The sequence below is a fragment of the Equus przewalskii genome, chromosome X (assembly GCF_037783145.1).
Source record: "Equus przewalskii isolate Varuska chromosome X, EquPr2, whole genome shotgun sequence".
NCBI classification, from domain to species: Eukaryota; Metazoa; Chordata; class Mammalia; order Perissodactyla; family Equidae; genus Equus; species Equus przewalskii.
The window spans coordinates 92,754,261-92,770,023 of NC_091863.1; the positions used below are offsets into that span (position 1 = coordinate 92,754,261).

At 34.0% G+C, this 15,763-nt stretch overlaps 1 protein-coding gene across 12 annotated transcripts in view; it reads right to left on the minus strand.

The window, feature by feature from the left end:
• Positions 1 to 15,763, minus strand: part of LRCH2 (leucine rich repeats and calponin homology domain containing 2) — a 105,868-nt gene that overhangs the window by 31,947 nt on the left and 58,158 nt on the right. For 6 of the 12 annotated variants that reach the window (XR_011536273.1, XR_011536272.1, XM_070606372.1 and 3 more), the window contains 3 exons: positions 13,040 to 13,105; positions 5,667 to 5,715; positions 5,472 to 5,588 (listed from right to left, as the gene is read on the minus strand). Coding sequence is in view for 8 of the 12 variants with exons in the window: in XM_070606372.1 (XP_070462473.1) it covers positions 5,472 to 5,588; positions 5,667 to 5,715; positions 13,040 to 13,105 (232 nt within the window). In the remaining 4 variants the exon portion in view is untranslated. Of the gene's footprint in view, positions 1 to 5,471; positions 5,589 to 5,666; positions 5,716 to 13,039; positions 13,106 to 14,695; positions 14,786 to 15,763 lie in introns of all 12 variants that reach the window. The other 6 variants (XR_011536271.1, XR_011536270.1, XM_070606368.1 and 3 more) reach the window with 2 other exon arrangements.

The following is a 15,763-nucleotide window of genomic DNA, read 5'->3' on the forward strand; positions in this document are numbered from 1 at the left end:
TTGAGAATGTTCCACATACACTTGAGAAAAATGTTTATTCTGCAGTTTTTGGATGGAGTGTTCTATATATGTCTATTAAGTCCATCTGGTCTGGTTTTTCACTTGATTTCACTGTTTCCTTGTTGACTTTCTGTCTGGATGATCTATCCATTGATGTAAGAGTGTTAAGGTCCCCTTCTTTTATTGTGTTGTTGTTGATATCTCCTTTTAGGTATGTTAATAGTTTCTTTATGTTCTCTGGTGCTGCAGTGTTGGGTGCATAGATATTTGTAAGTGTTATGTCTTCTTGGTGGAGTGCACATTTGATCATTATATACTGCCCCTCTTTGTCTCTCTTTACCTGTTTTGTCTTGAAGTCTACTTTGTCTTACATAAATATGGCAACACCTGCTTTCTTTTGTTTGCCATTAGCTTGGAATATCACCTTCCATACCTTCACCCTGAGCCTGTTTGTCATTGGAGTTGAGGCGTGTTTCCTGGAGGCAGTATATTGTTAGGTTTGTTTTTTAATCCATCCCACCACTCTCTGTCTTTTGATTGGAGAATTCAACTCACTTACACTTAGAGTGATTATTGATATATGAGGGCTTAATACTGCCATTTTATCACTCATTTTCTGGTTCTTCTGCATTTCCTTTGTTTCTTGTCCCACGTATTTCAGACTACTAATTCGGTTAGGTAGTTTTCTATGCTGGTTTCTTAGTTTTCTCCTTACGTATTTTTTGTGTCTCTGTTCTACTTATTTGTTTAGTGGTTACCATGAGGTTTGCATGAAAAAATCTCGTATATGAGATAGTCCATTATCTGGTAACCTCTTATTTCCTCAGACTAAGCCATTTCCATCCCTATCCTCTTCCACTCTTAAGTTGCTTTTGTCACATCTTATTGCATCTTGTGTTGTGGGTTTGTGTTAAAATGAGATTATATTTATTTTTGGTGTTTTCCTTCCCTTTATCTTTAATGCTATAATTAAATGTTTGTTAACCTGTTCTGATGGATAGCTACAACATTCTGATTTTGTCTACTTTTTTTTATTTATCTCCCTACTCAGGGCTTTGTAACCCCCTTCTTTTTCTTTAAGGTATTAGTATCTCTTGAGGATTTCTGGTAGGGGGGTCTTGTGGTGATGAACTCCCTTACATTTTGTTTATCTGGGATTTTTTTTTTTTTAAGATTGGCACCTGAGCTAACAACCATTGCCAATCTTCCTTTATTTTCTGCTTTTTCTCTCCAAATCTCCCCAATACATAGTTGTATATTTTAGTTGTGGGTCCTTCTAGTTGTGGCAAATCTGGGAATGCTTTTATTTCTCCATCATATCTAAAGGATATTTTCACTGGATAGAATATTCTTGGCTGAAAGTTTTTGTCTTTCAGAGTTTTGAATATACCATTCCACTATCTGCTAGCCTGCAAGGTTTCTGCTGAGAAATCCACTGAAAGCCTGATAGGGGTTCCTCTCTAAGTTATTTTCTTCTGCCTTACTGCCCTTAGTACTTTTACTTTGGCATTGACTTTTGCCAGCTTCCTACTACATGCATTGCAGTAGGTCTTTTTATATTGATACTGTTAGGAGATCTATTGACTTTTTTCACTTGCATTTCCAGCTCCTTCCCCAGGTTTGGGAAGTTCTTAGCTATTATTTCTTTGAACAAGCTTTCTGCTCCATTCTCCATCTCCTCTCCCTCTGAAATGTCTATAATCCTTATGTTGCACTTCCTAATTAAGTCGGATATTTCTCAGAGAACTTCATTTCTTTTTGGTCTTAGTTCTCACTCCTCCACCTGAATCATTTCTATATTTCTGTCCTCAACATTGCTGATTCATTTGTCCATATTATCAACTCTATTGTTCAAGGAATCCATATTATTCTTTATCTCATCCATTGTCTTTTTCATCTCTAATATTTCTGATTGGTTCTTCACTATAGTTTCAATCTCTTTTGTGAAGAAGTTCCAGAACTTGTTGAACATTCTATTTACATTTTCTTATAACTCATTAAGTTTCTTTATGATAACTATTTTGAATTCTCTGCCATTTAGATTATATATTACTGTGCCTTCAGGATTCATTTCTGGGCACCTGTCATTTTCCTTCTGGTCTGGAGATTTAATATATTTTTTCATACTGACAGATGACATGGATTTGTGCTTTCACATAGTGGTAGTACTTAATCACTGCTTCCACTTGCCACCACTGAGTTGGGGTCAAGAGCTGTGTATTCTGAGCCCACCAAGATCCTTGGCTGAGCTCCCAGAGGCTGCTTTTAACTTGGGTGCTGGGCTACAGGGAGGGGCGCATTCTCCTGTGCTATCTTCAGGGCTTCTCACTCTGCCCTCACTGTCTGTTCTCCTGGCATGTTGGTGTGATGAAGACAAGCCTGCAATAGCTAGTCACCTCTGTGTGGGACTTTTCCCTGGGCTGTGAGGGACCCTGGAAAGTGTTGGTGTTTCTGTGGAGGGCCAGCCCCTCCCCCCTTTCCACTTGGAGTTGTGCACAGTCCCTGGGTCACTGACCTTTGGGAGGAAGAGAAGCTTACCTCATTTCACTTCCTCAGGGGTTGCTCCAGCAACTCCACCTTCAGATATATGGCTACATGGGTCTCTCAACTGCTGGAATATGAATGTCCTTTTCATTGTATCTTAGTGGGGAGAGTTTTAGGGGAGACCCGCACGATGAAGCTTGCAGTGATTTTATTTTGGCAACAAGGACATTAAATTTTATTTACTAGAGTAGTAATCTACACAACAGTGGCCTGGTTATCTAAAAGAATTAATGTAACTCTCCTACAGTGATTTACTTAGTCACATAATCTGACCCAATTTATCTTCTTGCTCATATAATCTGGTCAATATATTGAAACATTTTTTACTTAGCTTCAGGGGCTTACTTGAAAAACATACTACCCAAAATTAGTCTTGGCAACTAAGAAGCAATAATGGAGAGACAAACATACACACAAACACTTTGAAAAAATATACTGAAAACCAGCATCATCTATAATTTACCATGGGACACAAACAAAGAAATTCCATGGCTCAGTCATTTATATGTGTCAGGATAAAGTTGCACAAAAGCTCTGTATGCTTCATAACACAGCAAAGCTAACGGAGCCATCACCGAGCGAGCTCAGTGATAATTTGATATAAATCTCTGGAGTAGTATATTTTAATGTTTAATGAACTATAAATACAGATTAAGTTCAGTAATATATCCTATGAACAATCCTTTTGATTCTCGGGAGATGGGTCATTAAATAAGAGAAATTTTCTTTTTGAAAGAAGGACGCTTCATAGAAATTGATGATGTTTTAATCATGAAAATACTGGCAATTTTGAATAATGGCTTTGATTTAATTTAGAGAGTAGTATCTGGATTTTATAAGGTTTTTTTACATCTTAGGAAAAAATGGTTGACATTCAATTTTTTAACAGTGTCTTAACAGTGACATCTTCTGACTATTGAGGAGAACTACATATCTCCTTAAAACATTCCCCAGTGAGTGAAACTTATCTTTGCACTTACTTTATTAAGTATGGAAGAAATTAACATTTGCTAAATGATGATTATATAATGGACACTTCAAAGATTATCTCACATGATCTCTTAGCAACTTACAAAATATAGCAATACTATAGAAGGTATGCTTAAGCCATAAAAAATAAAATGCTTATTAACAAATAATGCTATTAAATCAAAGAAATATTTTTTAAAGGGTCACTGAGGCCTCTATTAAAACTTTATTGAGAAGTTCACTTGAATTACTACAAAATATTTAAAACTGTATTGATTTTAAAGTATCTGTTCATTTAATATTAGGCTATCCGCAGTAGATAAACAGGCAGCATAGGTGCTCTGGGTTCAAACAAGCTAGGTTCAAATCTTGACTGAGCTGCTTATTAGCTAAGTGACCTGAAGCATATTACTTAGCCTACCTGTGCCTTAATTTCTCCATCTGTAAAATAGGAATGATAATATTTTTACTTACTTCTTAGGGTTGTTACGAAAATTAAATGAGTAGATATTTGAAAAGTACACACTTAGAACAGTGCCTGGCACTTAGTCAGTGTTATGCAAGTATTTTCATAAATAGAATTTGTATGCTTTTAATATACTAGAAGATTAAATAAATATGGAAATCTCTTTTATGAGTTAGAAATACTAAAATTTCCCCCACATCACCAGTCATTCATCAAGCTTTATCTATTAACAAATTTTACTGTCTTTGTTCAAGGTCTCATAAACTAAAAGAGGGGACTTTAAAATAAACTGCAGAATGTAAATATAACTACAGATCTGTAAAGGGTTGGGATAAATAGACTCTCACCATCAATGACCAGGGTTCTGCTTACAGTGTCCTTCCCTTTTTCCCTGTCTTTTATTTCTTGATTCTCTCTCCTATTGTTCAGGTAACATGAGGCTCATTAAAAGGATTCAGTAATTATTTGTTGAAACATTAAACCTGTCAGACTTGCTAAGACATATAACATTTTTGTTTTGGTCATAGGATACTACTTCCAAATATATGTTACACTCCCATATAAGGAAACAGATCAATGTGCACAGAGACTCATTTCTACCAGAGAAAAATATAAAATATAATCCTATTCATTAGTGATATTAACCTCAAAATACCTACAATTCAGCTTAGAATTCAGTATTTTGATAAAATTTTATTATTATTATTATTAAATAAAAATTAGGTTTTGGAAAACAGAAAAGGTGCACAAAAACAACAGAATTTGCTATTCATGGAGCAGGAGCTTGTTTGCACTGTTCATTTGAGTTAGAAATTCCAAAAATGTATTCTGACTAGTACTGAAGATTATTCCAATTCCGATGACTGGCATCTGCAAATATAGCAGACTTTAACCACAAATAGATAATATTATAACATTTACAAAGGTGTACACAGTAAAATTTCATTGAAACTCTGCTAAGCAGAAATTTGGGAAAATTCAGATGGTCTAGCTTTTAATTTAGCTAAGATAAACGACCATCTTAAGAAATCTACTAAGGTAATAAGAAGAAAAGAAAATGGGGGAAAATGCTTTCAAGTATTTTTAGAACAACATAAATAAGATTTATTTACATAGAAACAGTTAAATGCTAACTGCAAATATGTGTCAACTATTTATTCAAACAAATGAAAGATCTTTTCTGGGCAATTCTTTTAAAACATTACTACATATTGCTACAACTGATAGTGTAGGAAACATTCATCTTTCTTGTAAAGTATTTAGTAAATCATAATTCATATTGATTTACTCATTCTTAAGTATTCTGAATTACTGAAATTTTACGGATAAAACTGAATCATATTATTATCTATACCACATACATGTGGGAAATCAAGATAAAATAATACATTTACAATATTTAACTAGAGAGTTATATTCTACCTTCTTAACACAAAACAAAACTGACAAAATCAAAATTAATAATTACAAAGTAAATTTTACAATTAGGTACCTTGAAATAGTCTTTTCTAATCTGTTTGCTCCGTCTCCTTTCTTCACTCTGCCAGATTATAGGTTGAGATTCTGGCCACTGTTGTTCATCTATTTGATCCTTCTGATTTTCTAAGGGCTGCAATGAGACAATTTCTTTTAACTAAATAACTAAGAACAAGACATTAGATATAACAGTAACTTAATTTTTTCTTACCTGCCATGTAAGGGGTGATAAGGGTGAATTAACTTCATCTGCTGAGATGCTGAAAAATTAAAGATGCCTTAATATGTTAAAATATTTTAAATTACCCTTAGGTATACATTACGAACATTATAAAGTTGTCTCTTTTCTTACCAGAAATCTAAAGAATTTACCCATGCCTATGCTTTGAACTAACAACATAAAACTTCAAGTTGACAAAAACATAGTTAAGTTCCCAATCATTTACATTCCTTAAAAATATCAAAATAGGCTTATGTAATATCACCCTATGCATAGGCCTATTCTAAGGATTTTTTAGAGGCCAAAAGAAATGTAATATCTAGAGACATATAGTCAAAGAACAGACAGGATATTTATTATATTCAAATCATTACCAAAAATTTTTTTAAAAACCCAACAACTAATAATTTCTTTAGACAAATTTATTTTGTCTAAATGCCCAAGAGTTTAGAGGAATAAGTCCTTTTTGCCTTTGAACTAATGATTATGAGCCTCTAACCCTTCAGTCTGACACACAGGGGGGCTATGGTAGAAATTCTTTTCACCTAGTTGTTTTGTGGGGTAAGGTAGATCATGCACGCTTCGTTAGGTAGCAGATTTGAACAAGGAGTTCCTTTGGAAAAAATACACGAACAAAATAACCACTAGAGCTGCTGTTACTCAACACTGTTCTGGAACTTATCTACAGTACAGTAAGAAAAGAAACATTTAAAAATTAGAAACAAATTTTCAAAATTTATAGAAAACATGATTACACAAGGGAAAAAAACACAAAAAGTCTATTATTAAGAGAAGTAAGGTTACCAGCTATAGAAAAAGATACAAAAGTTAATAGCTTTCCTATATACCAACTATAACAAGTTATAAAATGTATTAGGACAAATCTCATTCATAAAGAGAAGGAAAAGTAAAAAATACCTAGGAAAAAACTTAACTGGACATAGAGAAGACCTACATGAAAAAACCACAAATGTCTAGTAACAGATTTGAATAACTAGAAAGTTCTTGGACAGAAAGACTAAATATTATAGGTATAAATTCTTCAAAATGACTGATAACTGAAATCTTTTTAAAAACTCAAGAAGTATTTTTGGGCTTCTTTTAGAAATCAGATAAAAGAGTTTCAAAGTTAATTTGGAAGAGTGGATGATCAAGAGAAAACTTATATAATAAAGGCGACTTCCCTACCAGGAAATTATATATTCTATTAAATTATATTAATAAAATAGTGCTAGCTCCAGAATCTATAGATTTTTCCGTGGAATAGGAGTACAGGACCACAAGTATAACAACTTATAATAAAAATGAAATTTAAAATAATTGTGGAAATGATGGATTATGTAACAAATAGTGCTGGGGCAACTGGTTCATTGTAAAATATACACAGAAAGAAAGAAAGAAAAAGAGAGGGAGAAGAGGAGAGGGAGTGAGAAAAAGGAGAGAAGGAGGGAGGAAAAAAACTAGATTCCTTACCTCACATCAAATACCATAATTAATGGACTGAAAGAGTTAAATATAAATAAAGATGAAATCACATAAGTATCTGAAAACTATGGTCAGTAATTTTTTAAATGTTGAGGTGGAGAGGGCATATGGAAGAAACAATCACACCTAAATATTGACAAAGTACATAAAGTGTAAAAATTAGGCTTTGCATCTGGCCAAGATAGAATAACAGTGACCAGATTTATATCCTAACTGAAAACACTAAAAGAACAGACAAAATATATAAAGTTATGCTTTCTGAGACATTCAATACCAGGCAAAAAAAAAGACATTTATCCCTTAGAGATGGGTAACAAACAAGGTGAACCCCACCACAATTGAGTCAGATTGCTTTAGAAAGGGAGCTTCCAGGCTACAGCCCAAAGACGGGGAACCAAAGCAGGGCTGAGAGAGCTCTCTGAATTGAGGAGACATAGCTGGGAGCCTGGGAGCAAAAGGTAGATTGAGTTAACAGGACAAAGTAACAGAAAAACGTAATGCACAGAGAAAGAACGTAAGAACTCTGCAGAGACATCCTTCAAATTTTCAGCTGAGTAGTGATCACTGATCACAGGTGTGAGAAAACTACCCTAGGCAAAAGAATGAATCACCAGAAATATTAGAGAGTAATTCTCAGATTCACAGAGTATTAGGAATAGTACCAGTTTCCACAAGCCAAACAGGAAAATGTTATAGTTAATGGGGAATCAGGTAAAGTACTAAGAAAGGTCTTGCCTCATTAGGGGGGCAAATTTGGTCCCAGACTAAATGCCACACTGATCCCACATAATAAGTCATAAAACCAAGTCCCCAAAATATAAAATTGTTACAAAATAATTTAATCACATCCCAGAACAAAGCTCAAGAATATTTACAGAAATACTATAACATCCAGCATCCAAGAAGGTAAAGTTTACAATGTCTGGCATGCAATCAAAAATTCAACCAGGCAAGGGCCAGCCCAGTGGCATAGTGGCTAAGTTTGTGTGTTCTGCTTTGGCAGCCTGGGGTTCATAGGTTCAGATCCCAGGCACGGACTGACACACTGCTCATCCAGCCATGCTGTGGCAGTGTCCCACATATAAAATAGAGGAAGATTGGCACAGATGTTAGCTCAGTGACAATCTTCCTCAAGCAAAAAGAGGAAGATTGGCACCAGATGTTAGCTCAGGGCCAATCTTCCTCACCAAAAAAAAAAAAAAAAAAAAAAATCAACCAGGCAAGGTTCAGGAAGCTAGAGGAAAAGACTAAACATGTTAAGTACAGAAATGATAGACATAAAATAAATAAAAATCAAAGTTTAAGAGCTAAAAATACAACATCTGAAATTAAAAATAAATTGGATGGGATTAACTAAAGCTTAGACATTTCATAAGAAATGATTAGCAAACATAAAAACACAGCAAAGGAACTAGCAAAAATCAAATAAAGAAGAACAAATAGACTATCATTGATCTATGGGAAACTTCAAGCGGCCTCAAACACATATAATTGGGGTTCCAGAAGAAGAGATCAGGTGACAGAAAAAATATCTGAAGAAATAAAGGCCCCAAACTTTCAAATTTCTTGAAAACAATAAATCCACAAATTTGAGAGGCTCAATGAACTCCAAGCAAAAGAAACATGAAGAAAACTACGCCAAGATGCATCAAAATCAGATTACTTAAAAGTAAATGACAAAGAGAAAATGTAAAAAGTAGCCAAAGAAAAAAGACACATTAGGCTCCGTGAAACAACAATTGACAACAGAGTTCTCACTGGAAACAATGCAATCCAGAAGACAGTGGAGAAACTTCTTTAAGGTACTGAAAGAAAAAAACGTCAACCCAGAATTTTGTACTTGCAAAGATATCTTTCAAAAATGGAGGCAAAATAAAGACTTTTTCAGACATAGAGAAACTGAAAGGATTCAACACCAGCAGACCAGCAGTAAAAGTAATGTTAAAGTAGCTCTTTCAGGTAGAAAATGATACACATAGAAATATGGATCTACACAAAGGAATAATGGACACTGGAGATGGTAACTGAGTAAAGATAAAAGACATTATTCTGGTTATTTAAATATCTTTAAAGAAATAATTGACTATTTAAAGCAAAAATCATAACAATGTACTGTGTTGTTTATAACATATACAGAAGTAAAATGTATAGCAACAACACTACAAAGGCCAAGAGAGAAGAACAGAAATACACTGAAGGTTCTTACACAATATATGAAACAGCATACTAGCACTTGAAGGCAGACTGTGAAAAGTTAAATATTATACTTTAAACCCTAAAACAACCACTAACATAACATAAAGTTATAGTTAATAAGCCCACAAAGGAGATAAATTAGAATTTTAAAATATAATTCAAAAGATGGGAGAAAAAGAGGAAAGATGGCTACAAAAGATAAGACAAAAAGGAAATACATAACAAGACAGTAGATTTAAACCCATTAATATCAATAATTACATTAAATATAAACAATCTTAACACTGCAATTAAAAGTCACATTATGAGATTCAATGAAAAAGAAAGATGCCACCATACACTAACTACAAGAAACCCACTTTCACCAAAAAGATACAAATAAATTAAAATAAAAGCTAGAGAAAGATATATCATGTTAACACTAATCAAAAGAAAGTGGAGATGACTATATTAATAGCAGAAAAGTAGAATACTACCAGGAATATAAAGAAAGTCATTTCATAATGACATGGGTGTAACTTCACCAACAGGACATTACAATCCTAAACATTTACGTATTTAATAACAACTTCAGAATATATGAAGAAAAAATGATAGAACATTAAGGAAAAAGACAAATGCACAATTAGTTTTGGAGAGTTCAACAGTCTTCTCTTAATAACTGATAAAATCAAGATTGTAGTGTGCCCAAGGGATGACAGAGTGGTGTTGACAAACAATAAATAAACAAGTATATATTCAGAATGTCAGATGGCAAAAAAGTATACATTTAGAATGTCAGATGGTATTAAGTTCTGTGGAGAAAAATAAAGCAAACTATGGGACAAGGGACAAAGGAGTGGGAGAGGCATGTGCTTTCATCTAAGTTGTACAGGGAGCCCCTGGCTGATGAAGTGGCGTTTGAGCAGAAACCTAAAGGCAAGGGAATAAGCTATATGGTTATCTGAGGGAAAATCATTCCAGGCAGAGGCAAAAGCCACGAGAGGGAGAAAAAACTCCTGGTGTATTGAGATTCAACAAGGAGGCCAGTATAGATGGAGAATAACTAACCAGGAAGAGTGACGCAAGAGAGGAAGGCAGTACGGGGCCAAATAATGTTGAGATATACAAGTCCTCAAAGGATTCTAGTTTTTATTCTAAATGAGATGGTAAGTCATTAGAGAATTATGAAGAATGACATGATTTGACTTCCGTTTTAAAAGTATCAATCTGATGCTTTTTGAAAAACAAACTAAAGGAAAGCAAGGGCAGAAAGGAGACCTGTTAGGATACTTTTGTAATATTCCAAGTAAGAGATGGCTAGGGTGAGGGTGGTTGGTGGAGAGGTGGTAAGATGTGATCAGATTCTGGGTCTATTTTGAAGGTGCAATCAACAAGATTTGCTAATAAATTAGATATGGGCTGTGAACGACAGTGACAAGTTAAGGATTATTCTGAGGATTTTGAGCTGAGCAACTAGAAGGATAGAGTTGACATTTTCTGAAATGGGGGAAAATGCAAGAAGAACAGGTTTAAGAGGCAGAAGGAGAGAGATTAAGAGTGTGGTTTGGAAAGTTAAGTTTCCTATGCCTATTACACACATCTAAGCGAAGGTGGTGAGTAGGCAACAGGTAATACAACTCTACAGAGGATATTTATGTACACACATACACACATGCCAATGTAAATATTCATGCACACATACAGAAAAAATGTCTGAAGAGAAAAATGCCAAAATACTATGACTTCTCATCTATGCAGAGTAGGATAATGGGCGATATTTGTATATTTTTTCTTTGAGTTTAAATTTCCCAATTTGTCACTTCTCAACAATAAAGCTACATTACTCTTATGGTCAGGAAAAAGTTTTTAAATGTTTTGTTTTGTTTTTAAAGAAGGAACTGGGTGACTGTTTCAAAATAAGAAGTCATAGTTCTGTGAAGGAAATGTCAGGATTGGCTATCACAGTTTTGAGGTTTGGGCAGATGGGGCTTTCTCAAGAGTATGTCAGGAACCTGGGGAGGAAGCTTAAGATGGGAATGAAAGAACTAAGAGGGAAGGTAATAACAGAAACTTTAAGAAAAACAAATATTTAAGATAACAGAATCAGCTTTCAAAAAGGAAGAGAGTGAATTAAATCGGTTAAATGAAATTTGAGATAGGTGTTTCTCGACTTGAGTATGATAAGTCATCTTACGCTTGAACTGATTCTGAAAGGTTAAGTGAAAAAGAGAAGAAGCAGGGGCAATCCCAGCAGAGAGAGCAGGATAGAGAACACAGAGACGTGAAACCAGGCTGTAACGAGGAAAGAGGTACTGTTCTTAGTCACAAAAGGTGCCAGTGGAAGAGAGCATGAGATGAGGCTCTCGAAGTAGACACTCACTTCAGTCTTACGGGTTAAGCTAAATATTTTAAGCTTTGTCCTAAAAGTTAGAAAGAACCATTAGAAGATAACAAATGGTGTCACATAGTCAGACTTGTGTTTTAGAACCATCACTCTTACATCAGTGCAGAAGACAGATTTAAAGGTAGGCAAAACTGAAGAAAGGAGATATGTCTGGGCACTGTTGCAATAGTCCAGGTAGAAAAAAATGAGGCCTGAACCAACACAACTGCCATAGGTAAGAAGAGGTCGGGAGAGATGCAAGTAATATTAAAAAACTACGATTTTCTGTGACTGACTGGATTGGGAGGGGTGAATAAGAAAGAGGAGTTTCTGATGATTCCAAAGTCGCTCGCTTGCATGACTGTAATAAATAGCGGTACGTTCACTCAGGCAAATAAAACAAAAAAAGGAGAAGAAATAGCTTTGGGGAGAAATAAGTGCAGTTTGGACTATGAGGTATCAAGGAAAAGACATCCACTGGGATTTGCGGATCTGGAGGAAGCAAAGTGTTCTTATTACCATATGTTAAGACCTGGGGTTCTGGAGCCAGACAACCTGGGTTTGAATTCTCACTATATCACTTACTAGCTGTGTGACCCTGAGCAAGTTATGGTAATTTATGAGCCTCAGTTTTCTCACCTATAAAATGGGGATGACAACAGTAACAACTGTATTGAGTTATTACGAGGATTAAATGAGATAATACATCTAAAGCACTCAGAACAGTACACATATAACAAGAATTCAATAAATGTTCATTCTTGCTCTGAGTACTTCCATACCCACTCCACAGCCTTAGAACTTTACACTCCCTTAAGAATGACTCAGGAGTTGAGTCTGATGCAAATTTTCAAACCACCAAAAAGAATAAATAGAAACTTTCAAGGTCTTCTAGTTCTCTGGAATTCATAATATGTGGACTTAGACCATGTATTCACATAGAAGAATTTAGTAAAATCCAACTGAAAAGAAATCAAAAGGTGAACAATAACATAGAAAATAAACACAATGATGAAAAAACACATTATTCCTGGCAGTAATAGCAATACAATAAATGTTGAATTAATAAATGAATAAGTGACTCCATTGTCAAGACAAAATACAAGTATGAGCACAAAAAGAGATCAAATCAGCATTTTGGGATTCGTTTATATCAAAAGTAAGTTTACTCGTGCTGTAACATATTTCTTCTTTAAATTATCTAGTTATATTAAATCGATATCCTTTACTCAACTAAAGCCCATATATGGAAACATCACTGACAGAGGATCAAGTCTCACTACAAATATTAAATATAAGGACTAAGATATTTTTATACCTCTTTTCACATTCCGCAGCTTGTTTTGGCTTGTTTCTTGTGACAGAAGTTGAACGATTAAGAATCCTAAAAGTAAATCAACACATTAATTCCAAAGTACATTAAAGGGAATAGCGTATACACATGATATAAAAGATCTCCATAATAAACTACATCTGGTCCATGAAGATCTTTGCTAGAAAACAATATTTAAATATTATTTAGATCAGGTGCCTAATGGCGCACTGGCTATTATGAAGGAATGAAGCTCACCAACTCTTCCATGCATCTTCTTTTATAAACCCTTTCTCGAGGCTTGGATATCTTCTAGCCATGCTATTGCCCTGTGCATATCTAACTTTTGCTGAGACAGAAGATAAAGAGATGCAGATTGTTTAGGTACCATCATGACTGATTTAGTTTTCCCAACACAGCAAATGATAGGGTTATGTTGCTGTAATACATAATCATTTTTCCAAAAGCCAAATAATAAACCTTAATTCTAAATGCAAAGCCAGTGCTAAAGTTCAATTCTTTAAAAAAACCACAAGTTTATTAAATTTTTAATAACCAAATCAAACAATATTCCAAGAAAATCAAAAAAGGAAAGAAAAATAAAGAACGATAAGGCGTTGTATGACGGAACCATTTGTCCATAATTTTACATAATTCTAAATATTAATCCCAAAGTCAAAAGTAATGAATTTATTAACATAAGTAACTACCAAATTTAAGAGTTCTTAGTATTTATCTATTTATTATAAATATAAATGTAACAATTTTCAATTTTAAAGTTTAGTTTTACAAGGAGTAGAATATCTTCCTTTTATTCAAAATAAAATCTCAGATGTCAACTATCGGAAGAATATAGAAAAGAATTTCAAATTAAAGCTACATATTGACTACTAAAATACATAATGAAATAAAGATAAGTCGGTAATTACAGAAAGATGGTTAACATAAAGGAACCAATTTCCATTACCCCAGTGTCTTCACCACCTTGGATCTAGTAGAGCCTCACTAGGAGGAAGTCACAGTGAGGGGAAAAGGACAAGTATCATAGACAAAGCAGTAGCTTTGTACCAAACAGTTTTGAGATTAATGACACCTTTATTCTTCTGTCTATGGGCATATGCTAAAATTGCACTGAATCCCCAAATGCAGAAGAATTGAAGTAATAAAATATCTAAGACTATTAGGAAAAAATATATCTTTAAAGAGTGATTTTAAAAAGGAGATGTAACAGTGTGTACTATCCTGGGGGTGAGGAATGTCAGAATTATTCCCAGGGTGGGGGGTAGTCAAATTATAACATCCTTCACTACAGTGAATTCTGAATTCTCCCCACACCTCTCTCACTAGCATTTTGATTATTGATGTGTATGAGTCATATTGTAGCAGAAAGAGAAAAAAGTTGAGATCTACTTATCTTTAAAATATATTGTATGTACTTGAAAATTTTCCTATGTCAATTTTGCTGTGAACATTGATATTTAATGTTTTACTCTGTGATACTCAGTCAAAATAAGCATCTGTTTTATCTAAATATCTATTCTAGATTATTAACCCACTTGCCTATTCTAGTTACCAGTACTGCATTGTAAGTAAAAGACTATACAAATTCAGAAATATCAACCTGGCCCCTTAATACTTAAGGCTTCCACAAACACTAGATACCTTGATGCACGTCCTGCTGCTCTGGTCCTCTGGAAGAGTTTTTCACTGAATGATGCTCTATAACATAAAGGCCTCCATCTGTGTTCACATCTCACGTAAATCAACCAAACCAAAAGATGGGAGAAGTAAGATGTTTTGGGAGACGACAGGGAAGTCATTAGTAAAGCAAGCAGAAAAGAAAAAAATGGATAGATTCCGAGGGTCGAGAAAACTACCTAATTATAACTAACAAGCTAGAGGTTAACATGATGCTCCTCAAATTAGAATGTATATATGATCAGGAAAAAAAAACACATGAAACAAGTAATTTAGATAATTTATATAATTCTAAACCCAAATAATAAACTTCTCAAAATCTGATTTGGCTTTCCATGATCCTTAACTATACTTCAATGTAACTTTTCATAATTAGTTTTTTTCATTTAGCTATATTACATAGTACTCAGAAGCACATCTTTCCACAGTAAGTGAAAACTTTCAGGACACACCTATAAGCAAATAAAATAATTATTAAAAGGAAAGACATTATAGAATAAATCAGCAGGAATGAACATGCAATGGAAACCAGTCGAATGAACTATTCATTGCAAAAGCCCACATATATTGCAATCCTTTCTTGAGGATGCTAACCAAACAAATTTTAAGAAGCTACATAAAGATCTACTTATTAAGCCATATAACAAGAAGCTAAACATCTACTTATTAAGCCACATACTAAGAAAATCAGTACAAGAAAAAGAGCAGCAGCCACTTCTCTAATACCAACACACATAAGTAGGGTTGGTGGAAATTTGAAGAACCGGCTAAATAATTTACAAAGAACATTATTTTCAAGATGATGATTTTTCAAGGTAATAGATATTTTTTTAATTTCCCAAAGTATAGTGAAAGTAAAATTATGACTTATGGAATAGCTATTTTAATATAAACAAGGTCATTGATTCAGGGGGACTTCAATACACTCAAATACAAGTAGAAATAATCCAATATTTTGATAAGGGAAATAGAGATTAGCTTTAAAAAATTCAATAATAAATTGTCAATACAAAGTAGCTTAATCTAAGCATC